This window comes from Eriocheir sinensis, chromosome 9 (genome assembly GCF_024679095.1).
Source record: "Eriocheir sinensis breed Jianghai 21 chromosome 9, ASM2467909v1, whole genome shotgun sequence".
NCBI lineage: Eukaryota > Metazoa > Arthropoda > Malacostraca > Decapoda > Varunidae > Eriocheir > Eriocheir sinensis.
The window spans coordinates 1,003,994-1,026,161 of NC_066517.1; the positions used below are offsets into that span (position 1 = coordinate 1,003,994).

General features: G+C 47.7%; 1 protein-coding gene across 9 annotated transcripts in view; it reads left to right on the forward strand.

Annotated features, from left to right (window-relative positions):
* The window catches only part of LOC126995804 (fasciclin-2-like), a 76,456-nt gene that overhangs the window by 33,516 nt on the left and 20,772 nt on the right, over window positions 1-22,168 (forward strand). For all 9 annotated transcript variants that reach the window (XM_050855652.1, XM_050855649.1, XM_050855653.1 and 6 more), the window contains exons 4-13: window positions 4,581-4,726; window positions 4,888-5,022; window positions 9,570-9,976; window positions 13,292-13,503; window positions 13,848-14,053; window positions 15,095-15,306; window positions 15,768-15,912; window positions 17,317-17,417; window positions 18,302-18,463; window positions 19,296-19,482. In XM_050855652.1, the coding sequence (XP_050711609.1) occupies window positions 4,581-4,726; window positions 4,888-5,022; window positions 9,570-9,976; window positions 13,292-13,503; window positions 13,848-14,053; window positions 15,095-15,306; window positions 15,768-15,912; window positions 17,317-17,417; window positions 18,302-18,463; window positions 19,296-19,482 (1,913 nt within the window). The remainder of the gene's footprint in view (window positions 1-4,580; window positions 4,727-4,887; window positions 5,023-9,569; window positions 9,977-13,291; window positions 13,504-13,847; window positions 14,054-15,094; window positions 15,307-15,767; window positions 15,913-17,316; window positions 17,418-18,301; window positions 18,464-19,295; window positions 19,483-22,168) is intronic.

Genomic DNA, 22,168 nt, shown 5'->3' on the forward strand with positions numbered 1-22,168 from the left:
CTGTAACCTGGCAGCTTGGGGGAAGGCCGGGGTGTAGTGAGCACATGTTTGTCTGGAGTGGTGCTTGGCTGTGTTACTCCTTTCCTTGTGTCTGGTGGCAGTGAAGCACCCTGCTGTGTTAACACCACTGTGAGAACCAAGCCTGGAGTGGTGTGCCAAACATGTGTCTGGCCAGAGTGTCGCTTGACTGACTCTGTCACTCCCACCCGTGTGTCTGGCCACCTCTACGCCCTCCCTGCGTGAACACCATTGTGAGCACCAGACCTGACAGGAGGCCAGGCAAGAGTGGCAGCTAACTCACTCAGGCAGAAGCTACTAATGAACTGTGTGCTCTCAGAGTCAGGCAGACTAATGAGTTTAAATTAGTATCCTGCCAATATCAGTTTAAGTCTACCATGGAGCCCGAGGCAATTGTTCTGATCCTGGGAAAAAAAACTGTTGCTCTAGTGGCAGCTCCTAAGGCTCCCCCTCCCCCTCCCCCCTCCCCCTTCCCCTCCCCCCCACCTCAGCCCACCAACTTGTTCGGTGGATCTCAGGAAGAGATAAGTGAGTCACGAGGATGAGACTCCTTGTTGAGTTCCTGGTGTGGCCGCAGGCCTTCCCCATCCTCTGTCTGGGTGTTTGGGATCCTTGCTATCCGTGTAATTCACCACGGGCTGATCATGAGCTGGATTCATGAAGGGCAGCCAGCACCCTCCCAGAATGAGCTTAGAGTTCAGGTGACAGACCTTTGGGTACACCATGGACCTCCCATCACACCCACACACACCCGGGGGGTGGGACTCACCCCCTGACTGGCACCCAGCACCCATGCACTGCTGGTGCACACGGGACACGGATTAAAGGAGGCTGCCCAGCCGCCTCAATCCTGGCGGGGAAGCAAACCCGGGGCTGTGAAGCAAGCAGGCCAGCCCTGGTGTGTGTGTGTGTGTGTTCATTTCAGTCCCTAATGGTCAGTAGGAATGACAGAAATTAGTGTTATCTGTTATTATTATTATTTATATTTTCTTTATTTATCTTTTTTATTTATTCATTTATATAATACATATTTTTGCATAAGGGGCATGTAACCTTCAATACATGCATGTGGTAGTCAAGTGTCTGCTGAGGGCAGCCAGCCAATGGTCTTAGACAGCATACTCCTTGAATGCTAGTTTTAGCCCAGCCTGTGTGTGTGTGTGAGACTGTGTGTGTGTGTGTGTGTGTGTGTGTGTGTGTGTGTGTGTGTGTGTGTGTGTGTGTGTGTGTGTGTGTGTGTGTGTGTGTGTGTGTGTGTGTGTGTGTGTGTGTGTGTGTGTTGGGCACACTAAGCAGTAACCCGGGGACAGTGTCATGACCCGAGTTATCCTTCACTGAGTAGTACCGGCCTGGTGACGGGGCTTTGGAGGTCAGTGGATAGACCCTGCATGGCTGCATCATGACGTGTGTATGTGTGTATGTGTGTGCCACCACATGGTGACGCCACACTCCTCGGCCTGGGCGAGAAGTGTGGGTGTGTTGTGATGTCCTGGACCCTTGACTTGGTGAGGGTGTGAGCCTGTGCACAGCCCAGCACAGTGGCCCAGTAACTCCCTCCCAGGCTTGTCAGGTTTTCCACAAGGCACGGCCACAGAAATTTCTTGTATTGCAACTTACTGTTTGCTGTATTCTCCGCGTCCACCAAGCACGGTACAATAAGCTTTCGTGTGGCCTTGGATGCTTTGGAGAGAGCCTGACAGCTTGAGAGTTGTATGTATTGCCTGTGCACCGACAAAGCCACTGTGTTACATGGGCCTGATGTTGCTGGTGGTGGTGGTGGTGGTGTTGGGGCTTGTGGTGTTGATGTTGCATGGCGGTGCTTGTGCTGGCCAGCCGTGGTGTAGTGACTGAGCCACCATAGTGCTGTGGGCTATGTGGTGGCTGGGTGCAGACAGACAGACACACTCCTAGACTCAGGCACACACTAGACAAGACCCAGGAATAGGAGTGTGGCAAGGACTGTGCTCATGGCAACGGCAGACATTGGAAACTTTACACACACACACACACACACACACACACACACACACACACACACACACACACAAGGAAGACCCATTGAACTATAGGCCAGTGTCATAAACAAGTGTAGTAGCAAAGATGTGTGAGAAAATGATAAAAAACGGATGGGTGGAGTATTTAGAAGAAAACGGTATATTAACAAATAGCCAATTCCAATTCAGAGGAGGACGGTCTTGTGTAACTAATCTGATCAGCTTCTATTCAAGAGTAATTGATATAATACAGGAAAGGGACGGTTGGGCAGATTGTGTGTATCTGGACTTAAAGAAGGCATGTGATAAAGTACCACACAAGTGATTAATATGGAAACTTAATCATGTTGGAGGTGTGGGTGGTTCAATATTGGATTGGGTCATGGACTTTTTGACGAAGAGAGAAATGAGAACAGTAATCAGGAATAATAAATCTAGCTGCATGGAAGTGGAGTGGAGTCCCCCAAGGATCGGTGCTGGCTCCAATTATGTTTGTAATTTATATTAATGACATGACAGAAGGGGTGACAAGCTATATGAATATGTTTGCTGATGATGCTAAAATAATGAGGAGGGTGGCTAATGAAGATGACTGTGTAGCCCTGAGCCAAGATCTCGACAGAATAGGCGAATGGTCACGCAAATGGGAAATGACATTCAATAAAGAGAAGTGTAGCGTAACGGAGTTTGGTAAGAGCAGTAGACGAATATTGGGGAACTACTCTCTGAGTAATGAAAGAATCATGAAAAAAACTGAAGAAAAAGATCTGGGAGTGATCGTAACAGACAAGTTATCCTTTGGAAAACATATAGACCAGATAACTGGGGAAACATACAATCTTCTTAGAAACATAAAAGCAGCATTTACATATTTAGATGAAGAAATGGTGAAGAAACTTATAACATCGATGATACGTCCAAGACTGGAATATGCAGCATTAGTGTGGTCACCTATGTTGAAGACAGAAATTAAAAAGTTGGAAGGAATACAAAGAGCAGCGACTAAATTACCGAAAACTCTGAGAGAACATACTTATGAAGAAAGACTGGAGAAATTGGGACTAACAACACTGGAGAGCAGAAGAGAGAGAGGGGACCTAATAGCATTGTACAGGATACAAGAGGGATTGGAGTAATTGGACAGGGAAGACCTAGTGGTATGTGACGGAAGTGTAACAAGAGGCAATGGTAAGAAATTGCAGAAGAACGACTGTAGGAGAGACACCAAGAAATACAGTTTTCCATACAGAAGCACAACAACATGGAACGGACTTGACGAGGAGACTGTGTGCGCAAAAACGATTCATGAATTTAAAGCCAAACTGGATAATAAGCGTTATGGAGACTTGGACAGCACGAGCCTAGTACAGCTCTTTTCCTGTATTTCACAACTAGGTAAAACTAGGTAAATACACACACACACACACACACAGACACACACACACACACACACACACACACACACACACACACACACACACACACACACACACCCTGATGTCCGTGCAGCTTGCTTTCAGTGGTCACCGCTTTGCCATTCACACAAAGTCACATTTATTTGGATATTTTTCCAAGGCTAAGTGTAGGGGCTCCATTCTTACTGCCATTGCTGCTACTACTACTACTACTACTACTACTACTACTACTACTACTACTACTACCACCACCACTACTACTACTACTACTACTACTACTACTACTACTACTACTACTACTACTACTACTACTACTACTACTACTACCACCACTGCCACTACTACTACTACTACTACTACTACTACTATTACTACCACCACTACCACTACCACTACAGTCTTGGAGGGGGGGGACTTTTATATGATATTGATCCTTTCACGACTATAGTGGCATTTCATTTTTTTATTTTATTTTTTTATTTTTTTATCCAGTAGTTGTGTTTGTTTTGAGTGTGAGGCGAGGGGGAGGAACGCAACACTGGGGCTCCTCCGAGGCTGTGCTGTGCTCCATTGAGGAGGAAGTTTAGCCTCGGGGAAAGTGTTGTTGCCGGCCCACCAAAGCTTGCCTTCATTGCCTCTCACTGTGGCGAGGATGTACACACTAAAGGATCACCAAGCTCCCTTCATGTGGCTGAGGTGCTAGTGTGTGTGTGTGTGTGTGTGTGTGTGTGTGTATGTGTGTGTGTGTGTGTAATTCACCTCTTGGTCTGCTGCGGGTCTCTCAAGACAGCCAGCCGTTCCCCTACGAAAGAACACAGAGCTCGTAGTACCGATCTTTGGGTAGGACTGAGACCACTCACACACAACACACCGCGACAACGAGGTCACAACTCCTTGCCTGACGTCGCGTACCTACTCACTGCTGGGTGAACAGGGGCTACACGTGAAAGAAGATAAACCCAACTTATCTTCACCCCGCCGGGGAATTGAACCCCAGTCCTTCTGGTTGTGAGGCAGACGCTCTATCCACTGAGCTACCGGGCCGTGTGTGTGTGTGTGTGTGTGTGTGTGTGTGTGTGTGTGTGTGTGTGTGTGTGTGTGAGAGAGGCTGAGGATGCTGCTGTGCTGACCAAGCCCTGGGTCCTCCCCGCAGGGTGACCACGTCAGAGGATGGCACAGAGGCCAAGCTGGACCTCATCATCAGCAAGCTGCGGGAGCAGGACGTGGGCGAGTACACCTGCTCCGCCACCTACGCCGGCAACCAGAACCTGGAGGCAAAGATCAATGTGGAGTCCTTCTGTAAGTGTGTGTGTGTGTGTGTAGTTATCTGCTTGTCATTCACAGCAAATATTTTGGTGATAGTGATAAATAAAAATAATGGATATGGACAGATTATGCACAGAACTGACAGTAGATGTACAAGGCAACCAATACACTGATGATGATGTCCTTGTTTGTAGTGGAAATTGGCTTTGGGGACACCCCCACGCACCAGACGCTGCTCATCGGTCAGGAGGGGACCGTCAAGTGCACGCCCAAGGCCCGGCCGGCGCCACAGGTGGACTGGTACAAGAACAACGTGCCCATCATCAACGGTGAGTCAAGTACTGAGGCAGCGTGGACTCAGCCCCAGCCAGCCCATTGTGATTACTGTTACTACTACTTTTTTTTTTTTTTATTATTTTTTTTTTTTTACAGGAATGGAAGCAGCTCAAGGGCATAAAAAAGAGTATAAATAAAGCCCACTAATTGCTGCTCCTAAAAAAGATAAAAGCAAAAAGTGGCCAAAAGAGAGATCAATTTTGGGTACTTCTATTACCACTATTACTACTATTGCAATTATGTGATTACTACTACTACTACTACTACTACTACTACTACTATTGGTGCCACTACTGAAGCTACTACCACTACTACAATTCTTATATAGGTTCATTTCATCAATCAACATATCATAGCATTGGGGTCAGAGGGGTCAACTTTTTACCAGATTAACTTTTATTGGGGTCAACTTTTTACCAGATTAACTTTTATTGGGGTCAACTTTTTACCAGATTAACTTGTATTGGGATCAGAGGGGTCAACTTTTTACCAGATTAACTTTTATTGGGGTCAACGTTTTACCAGATTAACTTGTATTGGGATCAGAGGGGTCAACGTTTTACCAGATTAACTTGTATTGGGATCAGAGGGGTCAACGTTTTACCAGATTAACTTGTATTGGGATCAGAGGGGTCTATGTTTTACCAGATTAACTTGTATTGGGATCAGAGGGGTCTACGTTTTACCAGATTAACTTGTATTGGGATCAGAGGGGTCAACGTTTTACCAGATTAACTTTTATTGGGATCAGAGGGGTCTACCTTTTACCAGATTAAATTGTATTGGGATCAGAGGGGTCAACGTTTTACCAGATTAACTTGTATTGGGATCAGAGGGGTCTACGTTTTACCAGGTTAACTTGTATTGGGATCAGAGGGGTCTACGTTTTACCAGATTAACTTGTATTGGGATCAGAGGGGTCTACGTTTTACCAGATTAACTTGTATTGGGATCAGAGGGGTCTACGTTTTACCAGATTAACTTGTATTGGGATCAGAGGGGTCTACGTTTTACCAGATTAACTTGTATTGGGATCAGAGGGGTCTACGTTTTACCAGATTAACTTTTATGTGAGATAATGGTGAAAGTTATGTCAAGGGAGGAGTGAGTGGAGGATTAAAGAAGTAAAGATTAAAGCAACAAGCACAGTACACTTCCAGAAGGCCAAAATGGGACAACTATGGACATGGAGACGGGACCAAACAAGTGTAGCTCAGGCCCTGTGTACTACAACTAGATGAGTAGAACTAGGTAAATACAGACAGGTAAATACAGCTAGGTAAATACAGACAGGTAAATACAGACAGGTAAATACAGACAGGTAAATACAGACAGGTAAATACAGACAGGTAAATACAGACAGGTAAATACAGACAAGTAAATACAGACAGGTAAATACAGACAGGTAAATACAGACAGGTAAATACAGACAGGTAAATACAGACAGGTAAATACAGACAGGTAAATACAGACAGGTAAATACAGACAGGTAAATACAGACAGGTAAATACAGACAGGTAAATACAGACAGGTAAATACAGACAGATAAATACAGACAGGTAAATACAGACAGGTAAATACAGACAGGTAAATACAGACAGGTAAATACAGACAGGTAAATACAGCTAGGTAAATACAGACAGGTAAATACAGACAGGTAAATACAGACAGATAAATACAGACAGGTAAATACAGCTAGGTAAATACAGACAGGTAATTACAGACAGATAAATACAGACAGGTAAATACAGACAGGTAAATACAGACAGGTAAATACAGCTAGGTAAATACAGACAGGTAAATACAGCTAGGTAAATACAGACAGGTAAATACAGCTAGGTAAATAGACAGATAAATACAGACAGGTAAATACAGCTAGGTAAATACAGACAGGTAAATACAGCTAGGTAAATACAGACAGGTAAATACAGCTAGGTAAATACAGACAGGTAAATACAGCTAGGTAAATACAGACAGGTAAATACAGACAGGTAAATACAGACAGATAAATACAGACAGGTAAATACAGCTAGGTAAATACAGCTAGGTAAATAGACAGATAAATACAGACAGGTAAATACAGCTAGGTAAATACAGCTAGGTAAATAGACAGATAAATACAGACAGGTAAATACAGACAGGTAAATACAGACAGGTAAATACAGACAGGTAAATACAGACAGGTAAATACAGACAGGTAAATACAGACAGGTAAATACAGACAGGTAAATACAGACAGGTAAATACAGACAGGTAAATACAGACAGGTAAATAGACAGATAAATAGACAGATAAATACAGACAGGTAAATACAGACAGGTAAATACAGCTAGGTAAATAGACAGATAAATACAGACAGGTAAATACAGACAGGTAAATACAGCTAGGTAAATAGACAGATAAATACAGACAGGTAAATACAGACAGGTAAATACAGCTAGGTAAATAGACAGATAAATACAGACAGGTAAATACAGCTAGGTAAATACAGACAGATAAATACAGACAGGTAAATACAGACAGGTAAATACAGCTAGGTAAATACAGACAGGTAAATACAGACAGGTAAATACAGACAGGTCAATACAGACAGGTCAATACAGACAGGTCAATACAGACAGGTAAATACAGACAGGTAAATACAGACAAGTAAATACAGACAGGTCAATACAGACAGGTCAATACAGACAGGTAAATACAGACAGGTAAATACAGACAAGTAAATACAGACAGGTAAATACAGACAGGTAAATACAGACAGGTAAATACAGACAGGTAAATACAGACAGGTAAATACAGACAGGTAAATACAGACAGATAAATACAGACAGGTAAATACAGACAGGTAAATACAGACAGGTAAATACAGACAGGTAAATACAGACAGGTAAATACAGACAGATAAATACAGACAGATAAATACAGACAGGTAAATACAGACAGGTAAATACAGACAGGTAAATACAGACAGATAAATACAGACAGGTAAATACAGACAGGTAAATACAGCTAGGTAAATACAGACAGGTAAATACAGCTAGGTAAATACAGACAGATAAATACAGACAGATAAATACAGACAGGTAAATACAGCTAGGTAAATACAGCTAGGTAAATACAGACAGATAAATACAGCTAGGTAAATACAGCTAGGTAAATACAGCTAGGTAAATACAGCTAGGTAAATACAGACAGGTAAATACAGACAGGTAAATACAGCTAGGTAAATACAGACAGGTAAATACAGACAGGTAAATACAGACAGATAAATACAGACAGGTAAATACAGCTAGGTAAATACAGCTAGGTAAATACAGACAGGTAAATACAGACAGATAAATACAGACAGGTAAATACAGCTAGGTAAATACAGCTAGGTAAATAGACAGATAAATACAGACAGGTAAATACAGACAGGTAAATACAGACAGGTAAATACAGACAGGTAAATACAGACAGGTAAATACAGACAGGTAAATACAGACAGGTAAATACAGACAGGTAAATACAGACAGATAAATACAGACAGATAAATACAGACAGGTAAATACAGACAGGTAAATACAGACAGGTAAATACAGACAGATAAATACAGACAGGTAAATACAGCTAGGTAAATACAGACAGGTAAATACAGACAGATAAATACAGACAGGTAAATACAGACAGGTAAATACAGACAGGTAAATAGACAGGTAAATACAGACAGGTAAATACAGACAGATAAATACAGACAGATAAATACAGACAGGTAAATACAGACAGGTAAATACAGACAGATAAATAGACAGGTAAATACAGACAGATAAATACAGACAGGTAAATACAGACAGGTAAATAGACAGGTAAATACAGACAGATAAATACAGACAGATAAATAGACAGGTAAATACAGACAGGTAAATACAGACAGGTAAATACAGACAGGTAAATACAGACAGGTAAATACAGACAGGTAAATACAGCTAGGTAAATACAGACAGGTAAATACAGACAGGTAAATACAGACAGGTAAATACAGCTAGGTAAATACAGACAGGTAAATACAGACAGGTAAATACAGACAGGTAAATACAGACAGATAAATACAGACAGGTAAATACAGACAGGTAAATACAGACAGGTAAATACAGACAGGTAAATACAGACAGGTAAATACAGACAGGTAAATACAGACAGGTAAATACAGACAGGTAAATACAGACAGATAAATACAGACAGGTAAATACAGACAGGTAAATACAGACAGGTAAATACAGACAGATAAATACAGACAGGTAAATACAGCTAGGTAAATACAGACAGGTAAATAGACAGGTAAATACAGACAGGTAAATAGACAGGTAAATACAGACAGGTAAATACAGACAGGTAAATACAGACAGGTAAATACAGACAGGTAAATACAGACAGGTAAATACAGACAGGTAAATACAGACAGGTAAATACAGACAGGTAAACAGAATAGGTAAAAATAACTAGGTAGAAAGAACTAAACCAAAACACACTGACTCCCCCCCCTCTCCCCCTCCCCTCCCAGACGACAACCACATCATCCGGCAGGACGGCATCCACATCCAGCAGGTGACGGAGGCGGATGAGGGCACGTACCGTTGCCGCGCCAGGGTCCTGGAGCTGGGGTCCATCAAGCAGGTCAACATCCAGGTGGAGGTGTACATCCCACCCGTCATCGACCGCCCACCGCAGGACCTCAAGGGGAAGGAAACGGAGTCCATCAAGTTTGAGTGCGGCGCCACGGGCAAGCCGGCCCCCTCCTACACCTGGGTGGACGGGGAGAACCGGCCGCTGGATGGTCTGGATGGCTTCCACGTGGACAAAGAGACCGGTGACCTCACCATCCTGGACCTCAAGCCGGAGCGGTCTGGCGAGTACCGCTGCACCGCCACCAACAGCGCCGGCGAGGACACCAAGATGGCCATGCTGCAGGTTTGGCTGGCAGCATTTTTTTTTTATTTATTTATTTATCGTATTTTGCGGCATATAACGTGCACTTTTTTTACAGAAAATGCCCAAAAGTTAGCCGTGCGGGGTATACGCCAAAGGTACAAATTTTGATTGATTTAGATAATAAATAGTGTGATGCAATAGAAAGGAAAGTGTGAATAACCAGAAGAAAGGAGGAGGACGTGTGAAGCGATAAAGTCATACAGGTCACAAAAAGAAGAAGGCGCGACACACGTGGGAGCCGAGGCGCGGCGTGACACACGTGGGAGCCGAGGCGCGGCGTGACACACGTGGGAGCCGAGGCGCGGCGTGACACACGTGGGAGCCAAGGCGCGGCGTGACACACGTGGGAGCCAAGGCGCGGCGTGACACACGTGGGAGCCGAGGCGCGGCGTGACACACGTGGGAGCCGAGGCGCGGCGTGACACACGTGGGAGCCAAGGCGCGGCGTGACACACGTGGGAGCCAAGGCGCGGCGTGACACACGTGGGAGCCGAGGCGCGGCGTGACACACGTGGGAGCCGAGGCGCGGCGTGACACACGTGGGAGCCAAGGCGCGGCGTGACACACGTGGGAGCCGAGGCGCGGCGTGACACACGTGGGAGCCAAGGCGCGGCGTGACACGTGGGAGCCGAGGCGCGGCGTGACACGTGGGAGCCGAGGCGCGGCGTGACACACGGGAGCCGAGGCGCGGCGTGACACACGGGAGCCCAGTCGCGGCGTGACACACGTGGGAGCCAAGGCGCGGCGTGACACACGTGGGAGCCGAGGCGCGGCGTGACACACGTGGGAGCCAAGGCGCGGCGTGACACACGTGGGAGCCGAGGCGCGGCGTGACACACGTGGGAGCCAAGGCGCGGCGTGACACACGTGGGAGCCGAGGCGCGGCGTGACACACGTGGGAGCCTAGGCGCGGCGTGACACGTGGGAGCCGAGGCACGGCGTGACACACGTGGAGCCGAGGCGCGGCGTGACACACGTGGAGCCGAGGCGCGGCGTGACACGTGGGAGCCAAGGCGCGGCGTGACACACGGGAGCCGAGGCGCGGCGTGACACACGGGAGCCAAGGCGCGGCGTGACACACGTGGAGCCAAGGCACGGCGTGACACACGTGGGAGCCGAGGCGCGGCGTGACACGTGGAGCCAAGGCGCGGCGTGACACACGTGGGAGCCAAGGCGCGGCGTGACACACGTGGAGCCAAGGCGCGGCGTGACACACGTGGGAGCCAAGGCGCGGCGTGACACACGTGGGAGCCAAGGCGCGGCGTGACACACGTGGGAGCCAAGGCGCGGCGTGACACACGTGGGAGCCAAGGCGCGGCGTGACACACGTGGGAGCCGAGGCGCGGCGTGACACACGTGGGAGCCGAGGCGCGGCGTGACACACGTGGGAGCCGAGGCGCGGCGTGACACACGTGGGAGCCGAGGCGCGGCGTGACACACGTGGGAGCCGAGGCGCGGCGTGACACACGTGGGAGCCGAGGCGCGGCGTGACACACGTGGGAGCCGAGGCGCGGCGTGAACACCAAACACAAAACACAACACCGCCAGTCACCAGTGCCGGGTACCTTGGCGGTGATGGTTACAGCATATGTATATCCATATACATCCAGTATATTATTAATTAATTTGAGTGTTTACTGGGCCCTTGGAAGGTCCATTTGTTGCTGTTCCCGGCAGTATGCACGTACAAACTTTATACCCGTTACCCCTCCGCCAGTCTCCGCCATGTTTGTTTACTCCACAAAGCAGTAGCCTTGAGTCTTTAAGAAGGACCAGTTCTGGCAAGTCCCAGTAAGTATTAAGGATTTTAAATGTATAATATTGGGATTTAGGGCCATTTTCACAGTCACTTCTCTTTGTTTTGATCGTTACCAATGAGTGGCGATTGCCGCTACACTATTTCCACGTGAAACTGGCCGATGGAGTAGTGGCGGCTGCGGGGTTAGCCCCGCCCCGCACCTTTTTTTATTTTTTTTATTTATTTTTTTTTTTTTTTTACGTTGTTGCCTATTGTGCCGGTAGGCATCTTCCCGGTGGGGCCTGATGGTCGGCCCAAGGCTTCTTCCAGGTGGGGCCTGATGGTCGGCCCAAGGCTTCTTCCAGGTGGGGCCTGATGGTCGGCCCAAGGCTTCTTCCAGGTGGGGCCTGATGGTCGGCCCAAGGCTTCTTCCAGGTGGGGCCTGATGGTCGGCCCAGCCCGTTCTGGCGCAGGCGAGTGTTTATAGTGGCGCCATCTTGCATTGGCTCATGCTGCCCCCCGGAACTCGTTCTTGATTCGCTTGGACGGCTTCCTCTAGAGTCCGGGTTGATGGGTGGTCTTCAGGACAGCATGTGGGTAGTTTTAAGCCACTCGGCGGTGACTGAAAAATCCGAGTGGTAGCGTGAGGATTCGAACCCGCGTCGTCCATCACGCGGCGAATGTGGGTCCAGTACGCTATCACTTCGGCCACCGCCACACACACCCAACACCTCTCGCTTCCTCTACAGCCACCACTACCCCATCGGCCACTTTCATGTGGAAATACTGTAGCGGCGATCGCCGCTCATAGGTAACGATCAAAACAAACAAAAGTGACTGAGAAAGCGGCACTTAGTAAGGATCAGACCGCGTATACGCGAGTTTTCATCCGCATTCGGCGTGGGGTGTCGCAATTACCCTTCCTGCGTATAAGCGAATCCGTGAACGGTGAGGCTGCGAACGGCGGGGGGCGTCTGTACATGTTGGAAAGAACGGATATCCTTGGATGACTAAAGTATTTATTGTAAACACATTTTTGTTTCTTATAGTAAAGATAAATATATTAAAACAAAATATGATTGACAGAAATTAATGAACATCTATTTCTACTTGAAAGTAGGTATACAGTCCCTGAAAGTCAAGATCAAGACCAAGATTGCCCATGGAACATGGCATCCCCGTGTGATTAGCTCCCTCAGCAGCTCGGTGAAAGTTGCCGCCTGCAAACTCAGAAAGAATCTTTGAGTTGAAAATAATATGACTAAGAAAGATTGCCTTTTTGTGTGGTGTGTTTCTTAACAGAAGTTTCGGGAAGCTGTCCGTCATCAGTCTCACTGAACCGTACATATTTATGAGCAACTTAACTCAAGTACTCAAGATTTTTTCCAAAACTGTTGTCTTAAAGTTTAGGGTGCACGATGTACACCAGAGTGTGCTATGCACCGCAGAATATGGTACTCTCTCTCTCTCTCTTTTTTTTTTTTTTTTGTGTGTGTGTGTTCTCTCCAGTGGCCCTCTGTGCGTCATGTAACCCTTGGTGCTGTGTGCTGCCCCAGGTGCTGACCAAGCCGCGGGTGGAGGAGTACCTGAACCTGACCATGCCGGTGGGCAGCGAGGTGGAGATGCGGTGCGTGGTGACGGGCAGCCCGGAGCCGCTGGTCGTCTTCAAGAAGGAGAGCGAGCCAGACAGCTTTGTGGACGGCATCAACGCAGACGACAGGATCAGTGTGTCGCAGGAGACCGATGACCAGGGACGCCCAGTGGGGATGTGAGTGGCCTGGTGATGACGGTTGATTGATGTCTTATGATCTTTAGCACAAACTTAATCCTTGAGGTGCTCTGAAGGAACCATTTAGAGAGAAATAGAGTAAGCTTTCTTTTATGATCTTTAGCACAAAATTTATCCTTGAGGCGCTCTGAAGGAACCATTTATAAAGAGAGGAAGCTTTCTTTTATGATCTTTAGCACAAAACTAATCCTTGAGGCGCTCTGAAGGAACCATTTATAAAGAGAGGAAGCTTTCTTTTATGATCTTTAGCACAAAACTAATCCTGCTCATGTTTCAAGGCGTCTAATGCTCATGTTTTGTGTCCTCCCCCCCTCCCCCACTAGCCTGAAGATCCGTGACGTGGCGCGCAGCGATGATGGCCTCTACACCTGCACGGCCCAGAGCGAGGGAGGTGTGACGCAGCGGTGGGGCCACATCACCGTGGAGTTCAAGCCCACCTTTGAGGAGCAGGGCCCCACAGTGCAGTGGTCCTGGGAGAAGGCCCCCGTCAACCTGACCTGTCTGGCAACCTCTATTCCTAACGCCACCAGTAAGTTTCTCTCTTCATTCATTGCTGTCAAACTAATGGCACAACACAGGAGGAGGTGAGTGTCTGCCACCTCCCAGCCAGTGAAGGTGTAAGTGAAGACATTGCTATTTTTTGCTTCTGACAGTCAGAGTAGCATGTTCATCAGTGGCACACATGATGCCTACACGGAGGAGGTAAAGTTGGGCTGAGAGCACCAGCGGTCACCTGGCTGCTGCTGCGCCTTCCCTCCCTCCCAGCGCTGTGCACCAAGAAGGCCAGTCACAAGAGCCCAAGGAGGACGCTTACAGTTTGGGAGGTTTTCAGTGCCCTTAGAAGTCTCTCTGGCCCCCATCAGGGACTGATTTTCTTGTCAGCACAACACAAGTAGGGAGGCCACAGAAGGCAGCGGCCAGGCAGGGTGCAGAGGCCTGCAAACCTTGCTGTTTCCTTTGTTGACACATTTTTGGCCTTGCAAACCCAAATCTGAGCATCCCTGAGGTGGCCGGGAGCCGTGCGGGTGTGCTGGCACAAACCTGCAGCACCAACTCTAACACAAGAATATATGTGTTAGTGAGCAGGCAGGACCAGTGCTGCCTTATACTTAACTCAGAGAGCACTCGGTGAGGACTGAGGGTTGCCTTGTTGCCTGGTGTGTCTCTAGTGACAGACACACCATAGTTTTGCTGGAGTGTGGGGTGAGGCTGCCCACTGCCAGGATGTCAGGGCACCTTTTCAATTGGTTCCATGGCTTGTGCTCTCCCTCCTGCCGCCCCGGTGCTGCAGGAGGGAGAGCAGGGTGTGCAGCAGTGGCACGAGAGTGATTTTCAAGGAAAGTAGTGTGCATATGAATATATATTTCCTTAACTTGGCCTCAGAATTTTTTTTACAAAAACTCGGTATTTACATAAACATATACAATAAATAAATATATATATATGAGGTGTGACTGTCATGAATGGAAGAGAATAGAAACCTCCACATGTGGTCAGGATAAAGGTTTGTGGCAGGCTGTGTGAGGTGTGGTGCAGGGAGGGGCACTAACACAGCCTTTCTTCCCCCCAGTCCAGTGGTACCTGCGAGGCCAGGAGATTGAATACAAAGACCCAAATCTGGCCAGGGTGAAGCTTGGCCCCCAGGGCGTGCTCAGGGTGAACCCTGTCAGCTCCTCCTACTTTGGCACCTACACGTGCGAGGCTACGAACACCCTGGGCACCGCCAGCCTGGACCTGGTGCTGAAGGAGGCGCACCCCCCTGGCCCCATCAATAGTGCCAAGGTCTGTGCCCGGTAGTGCTTCACGGCAGCGTTGGGCTGTGCTCCCTCAGCCCTCGCTGCCTCGGCACCACACTTGCCATAGTAAAACCAGTTTGGCAGGACAGTTTTTCATTGGCTCCTGCAGTCCTCTCCTCCCCGGCCTCTGCCACAGCCCCAGTACCTGCCTCTTCCCCTCATGTGTTACCTGTAGCTGACACATGAGGGGAGGAGGCAGGTGTTGGGGCTGTGTGGCAGTGGCGGGAGGAAGGGACCCGCGGGAGACAATGGAAAACTGGCAGAATGAAAAACTATCCTGCCAGTCCTGTTTTACTTTGGAGCTTTCCTCATTCTTATAACACCTTAACTCATGCAGAAGGTACCATGATCACTGTCATTTAGTGTGTATTTCTTTATTATTATTATTATTATTATTATTATTATTATTATTATTATTATAGAGCTTCTAATGAGTTTTTGTAACAGGTAGAGAAAAAGACCGCCACCACCCTCACCTGGAGCCTGGTGGACCCGGCGGACGATGGCGGCCTGCCCATCCAGAACTACATTGTGGAGTACCGGGAGAATGGCCAGTCCTGGGACAACGCCTTCAGGAAGAAGTGGACCAAAGGTGGGGCGCGGCACGGCACTGGGCTCTCCACTAGTGTGCTAGGGCCGGGCACTAAGGGAGGGACTCAGGGAGATGTATTTATGTATTTATTTATTTTTTTTAGTCAAAGTTTAGACGCAACATTTTACATAGATGCTACTTTTCTGGAAGCTTACTGGTACTACTACTATTACTACTACTACTGCCTTTTACTACCACCACCACCACCACCACTACTACTACTAGTATTACTGCTACTAATCTTACCTCTCCAGTGGTTTAAATTTACTCCTCTTTTGAATCTCACATATTCTCGTTGGCTTGATTTCTGTATAAGACCACCTTAGCATAAGCATCTGTATGTGGTAATAGTAATTGTTATCAAAGCGTTGTGACTGCCAGACTGCCGTACTCAGCCTCTATTTTTTTATTTTTTTATTTTTTTTACAGCAAGGGCATAAAAAAAATAAAAAACAATAATGGAAAAAAAAATCCCGCTACTTACTGTCAATTTCCGACCCCAAAACTGCGTCCTCCACCCCAATGACGGACTCCATGTATAGTTATCGTTAACCCGGTAGCTGTGGGGATCGTGTTTATTAACCCGCAAACTGCTGTACGCCTTCTGGGCGGCTGAGCGGTAAGCTGCTGTAAGCCTTCTGGAAGCGGGCTTTTCAAACAGGCGCCAAAAGTTTCATGTGACTTCAGATACTGCCAGAAAAACATTTTTGTGATAGAAAAATCTAAGAAATATGCAGGATACAACACATTTCGAGCTACAGATATGTGTATTGTAATATTTATGACACGTTTATGTAACTTAGATATCATTTATTGAAGGTCAATCTATATCTGATATAGCTCAGAATCTCAGTCCCGCAGCTTACGGGTTAAAGGGCCCTCTAAGCGAATTAATGGGAAAAAATCATCACCCATGCAAATCATTATAATATATCAATGCATGTATGATCAGTTTATGCATCCTCTATTATGGGGGCAAAAATTTGGCTTGTTGCTGCTACTGGGTTAAAGGGCCCTCTAAGTGAATTAATGAGGAAAAATCATCACTCACGCAAATCATTATAATATATCAACGCATGTATGATCAGTTTATGCATCCTCTGTTATGGGGAGTGATGTGAAGGCAAAAATTTGGCTCGTCGCTGGTACACGGTAAAGCCACAAATTTGGCTCGTCGCTGGTACACGGTAAAGCCACAAATTTGGCCCGTCTCTGCTACCGGGTTAAAATGGTTAATTACTGGTGTGTCTTGGCAATAGTTATGGGTCAGGAACTGGTAAATACGGCACTCTGAGTACACTAATCTGGCAACAGTGGGCGTGAGTGTTATCCTAAGGCGTCCAGGACAGGGGTTGGAGTATCATTGGTGGGTCTGGGGGCAATGACTCCACTTTCCTTTTTCAGGTTCTTCGTACACCATCGACAACCTCATGCCACAGATGACGTACGTGTTCCGCTTCGCCGCCCAGAGCAAGGCCGGAGACGGAGAGTGGGGAGGCGAGAAGGTCAGCAAACAAGGCTTATTACACGCACACTGGCTTCCCTTTGCTGTCCAACTTTATAATTCAAGAGTTAACCAGTTGCTTCTTTCTCATATTCCTTTCTCTGGTAAACTGGAACTGGCTGCCTTCATCTGTGTTTCCTCCTTCCTGCGGCGCGACAGTTCTCTCAGGATGGGAAGATTAAGACGCCTCCCTAGCTGACTTTGGTCTTTATCTTTCGCCATCTTGTCTTTTTTTTGTTATGAAGGCTTGTCTGATTTATCTTCTTTCACTGGACTGCCTCCTTTGCCATAAAACATTGAAAAAAAATGAATGCTTTCACACACACACACACACACACACACACACACACACACACACACACACATAAAGAACATAAAGAAATATAGCTTCCCACATAAAAGAAATATCGCTTCCCGCAAAGAAATATAGAGGTTTGGAACAGACTAAATGAGGATGTAGTATCGGCAAGAAGTGTGAAAAGCTTTAAGGAAAGGTTGGATAAATGTAGATACAGAGACGGGACCACATGAGCGTAAAGCCCAGGCCTGTAAAACTACAACTAGGTAAATACACACACACACAACCAAGAGGTCCAGGATTTGATTCCCAGGCGGAGTGGAGACGTTTGGTCAGTCTCTTTAATCCGCGCTCCTGTCCACCCTGTAGTGACTGGGTGCGGGGTGTCAATCAAGGGGTGTGTCCCATCTCCCGGGTGTGTGAGTGTGACATCAGCAGGGAGGATAAGGGCAGCAGAGGAGGGAACAGGTCACTAGCCCACATGTGTTGGTCTGCACCTAGGTAACACCACTCCCCTGTCCCTCACACTCAACACCGTAACCTCTACTTCTGCCGAGGAAAACTCACCCATTGCTACAACCCGACAGAGCGAGGAGATGCCACGTCACGCCGAGCCCGAGGAGCCCATGATCTTTGACGCCACGGAGGAGGTGTTGGTGATCCCCTACCCCAGCCACTATGACCTCCAGTGGCAGGTTCCTCTTGACAACGGGAAGGAGATTGACCACTTCCAGATTGTGTATTACCAGGTGAGGCATCAGTGCCGAGGCCTCTCCCAATCTCCCTCACCTCTCTGTTGGATGTTTGTGTGTTCCATCCTATGTCAGCAAGGGTTCTAATTTCATCTCTCCACCTGGTTATTGATTCCAGCAAGGGTTCTAATTTCATCTCTCCACCTGGTTATTGATGTTAGTGTGTTCCATCCCATTCCAGCAAAGGTTCTAATTTCATACATGGTTCTCTGATGTTAGTGTGTTCCATCTTTCTTCAGCAAAGGTTCTAATTTCATCTCCACCTGGTTCTCTGATGTTAGTGTGTTCCATCTTTCTTCAGCAAAGGTTCTAATTTCATCTCTCCACCTGATTATTGATGTTAGTGTACTCCATCCCATTCTAGCAAAGGTTCTAATTTCATCTCCACCTGGTTCTCTGATGTTAGTGTGTTCCATCTTTCTTCAGCAAAGGTTCTAATTTCATCACCTGGTTCTCTGTCTCCCCTGACCGTCACACTCCCTGGGTCACCACTGTGTGCCTGGCTGTCCATCTGTCATCAGTTTTACACATGTGACCTGCCCAAGATGACTTTTTGTTCTTAATCACCACGGCAATAGCTTCAACTTTTTTTTTTTTCTTTTTTTTTTTCTATAGCGCCAGTAGGCTTTCTTAAGGGGCCTGGTGGTCGGCCCAAGCCCATCATGGCACAGGCAATTTTTATAGTGGTGCCAGTTATGCCACCTCTGGTGGTGTGTTGTGTGTGCACCAAGGTGTTGTACGCAGTCATGAGCTGGGCTGTGTTGAGGCTATTGCTGGCTTTAGTGCGCAGTGCCGTGCACTCACCACAACCTGTTTTCTGTGTCTCAAGGTGGAGGAGAAGGCAGGCAAGTGGGAGGTCATCGGTGACAAGACCACGCGTGAGGTCAAGTACCCGGGCACCAGCTCCTACAAGATTGAAGGCCTGACGGCCAACTCCCACTACAAGATTGAGCTGCGGGCGCACAACGACATCGGCTACTCCACCCCGGCCGAGGCGATCATCAAGACTGGAAATGGTGTGTAGTGTTTTGAGTTCTCATGTTGATTTTTACCTTTTTGTCCTGCTCTGTACAGTGGTTGATGCCCATGTCCAGCAGCCATGCACTTAGTCCTGTACAGACCCTTGCCTCCCGGCCATCCTGCCGTGTCACGCTCCTCAGCACACCTTTAGAAGTGTCTTGTGCCGGGCTTTCCAGATTGTTTATTTGTTCATTTTGTTGTTGTAAATTTTTCTTTACAAAATCTGTTTCTCCCTTGATATTCTGTTAATTCAGTTTGCTCATTTGTTTTTAAAGTCAAAGAAAATCAAAGCCTTGGAATTATATATAATGCCTGCTCCTTGCTGCCCTCACACGGGCAGAGGAAGACACGGAAAGACTAAGGTCAGTTTAAGTTTGAGAAAGATTCCAACACTCCCTGCTCAAGAGAGTTGAAGGCACAGGAAAAGGGCCGTGCAGATGAAGGAAGGGAGCTCTAGACTAAATTTACCAGTGAAAGGGATGAGGGATTGAAGATACTGGTTAGCTCCTGCTTTAGGAAGCTGGACACCATAAGGATGAGCTTGAGTAGGAAATCTTGTGCAGTGAGAGCATGTAGGTGTGGAGGCTGCGGGCAGCCAGCTCAAGACAATGAGCATGGAAAAAAATATTGAAGACAGCAAGGGAAGCAACGCTGCAGGCGACTCGTGACAAGGAGAAGAGTGAAGGAAAAAACTGCAGCAGCGCCGGGTGAGGTGGCTGAGCCTTCCCTCATGCCGCAGCAGGGGCCGGGGCGCTTCGCCAGGCGGAGTGCTGCTGCAGTGACCCCCAGCAGGATGAGGGGGGACCTGAGCTTGTCAGTGGCTCACTTGCTGTGTTGCCCTAACTCATGCCCCGAAGGCCCGGGTTCGATTCCCGGCACTCATTGGTGCATATTTGAAGTGAAGGATTCCCGGCACTCCTTGGAGCACATGAAGTGAAGAAGTGTGGTGTGTGCAGGCTTGGCCCGGCACTCGGAAACAGTATTCTCTGCCCTTGAAGGGAAGCACCGTGCAGAGGCCGTGCAGTCTCTCATAGAGTTACAATGCTGCGCTTCCTTTCTTGTATAGTCAAGGAGGCAGACTTGAGGTCAAGGCAAAGTAACGTAGGAACACACTCACTGCATGTCCCTCTCCTACACTGTAAAATAAGGAGAGAATCACCCTCACCTAGTGTGCATGTGATATTATTTTGCATAGTCACATTAATATGCATGCCTGAACCTGACCTGTTGGGTTCTGCTCACCTTTATTTGGAGGGCTGCCAGTGGTGGCAGTCCCTTGGCACTGTTGTCACTGGGCTTGTGTGTCCCGCTCATTGTGTTCCAGCAGAGGCCCGGCGCCGGCACCCGGCAAGTAAGTGAGTCACACCGTCCATGGCGGCCACACACTCCATTCTGTTCATCATGTTTCAGCAACAGGACGTGCAGGAAATAAACTTGCTGGCACCTCTCGTTTCATGCCACTTAAAATTGCATGTTTTAAACCTAAAATTTGTTTCTCAATTCTCTTCCTCCCTCCCTCCCGCCCTCCTCTCCATGATAGCCCTGCTGGTGTAGCCGCCCCGTGCCCTCCTTCAGTGCCCACTCTCACTTGTGGCACAGCTGTTTTTTTCTGTCTTTCATTTATCACGTGTTGGCAACCCCTCCAGCCTCCCTCGCTGCCCTGCAGGGCCACAAGGAGGACCGACACCCACATTCTTCACCCCTTTTCAAGTTGTTGTCATTTTGTTGTATCTTTTCCTGTCTCCAATTGTCAGTTGTTCAAAGCATCTCCAGTGTCTTGCTGACTCAGCCCGGCTCAGAAGCAAGTTGTTGCCTCGTGTTTTATTGTTGCTTTTCAAGAGGTTTTATTGTCTACTTGATTGTCTCCCAAAGTTTTCATCTCTACTCCTCCAGATCACTTGTGACTTACTTCAGTCCTCTCAACAATCCATTTCCTGTCTCATTCTTTTGTTTGTTTTTGTCTCTGCTCATGTTAGGGTTCACTTCAACACTCAGCTCATGTCAGTCTCTCTGTGCCAACCCTCTCCCCAGAACACTTCAACACTCAGCTCATGTCAGTCTCTCTGTGCCAACCCTCTCCCCAGAACACTTCAACACTCAGCTCATGTCAGTCTCTCTGTGCCAACCCTCTCCCCAGAACACTTCAACACTCAGCTCATGTCAGTCTCACTGTGCCACCCCTCTCCCCACAACTCTCCATCACTCAGCTCACTTGAGTGTGTCTCTGTGCCACCCCTCTCTCCAGAACACTTCAACACTCAGCTCATGTCAGTGCCTCTCCGTGCCAACCCTCTCCCCAGAACACTTCAACACTCAGCTCATGTCAGTGTGTCTCTGTGCCAACCCTCTCTCCAGAACACTTCAACACTCAGCTCATGTCAGTGTGTCTCTGTGCCAACCCTCTCCCCAGAACACTTCAACACTCAGCTCATGTCAGTCTCTCTGTGCCAACCCTCTCCCCAGAACACTTCAACACTCAGCTCATGTCAGTGTGTCTCTGTGCCAACCCTCTCTCCAGAACACTTCAACACTCAGCTCATGTCAGTGTGTCTCTGTGCCAACCCTCTCCCCAGAACACTTCAACACTCAGCTCATGTCAGTGTGTCTCTGTGCCAACCCTCTCCCCAGAACACTTCAACACTCAGCTCATGTCAGTGTGTCTCTGTGCCAACCCTCTCCCCA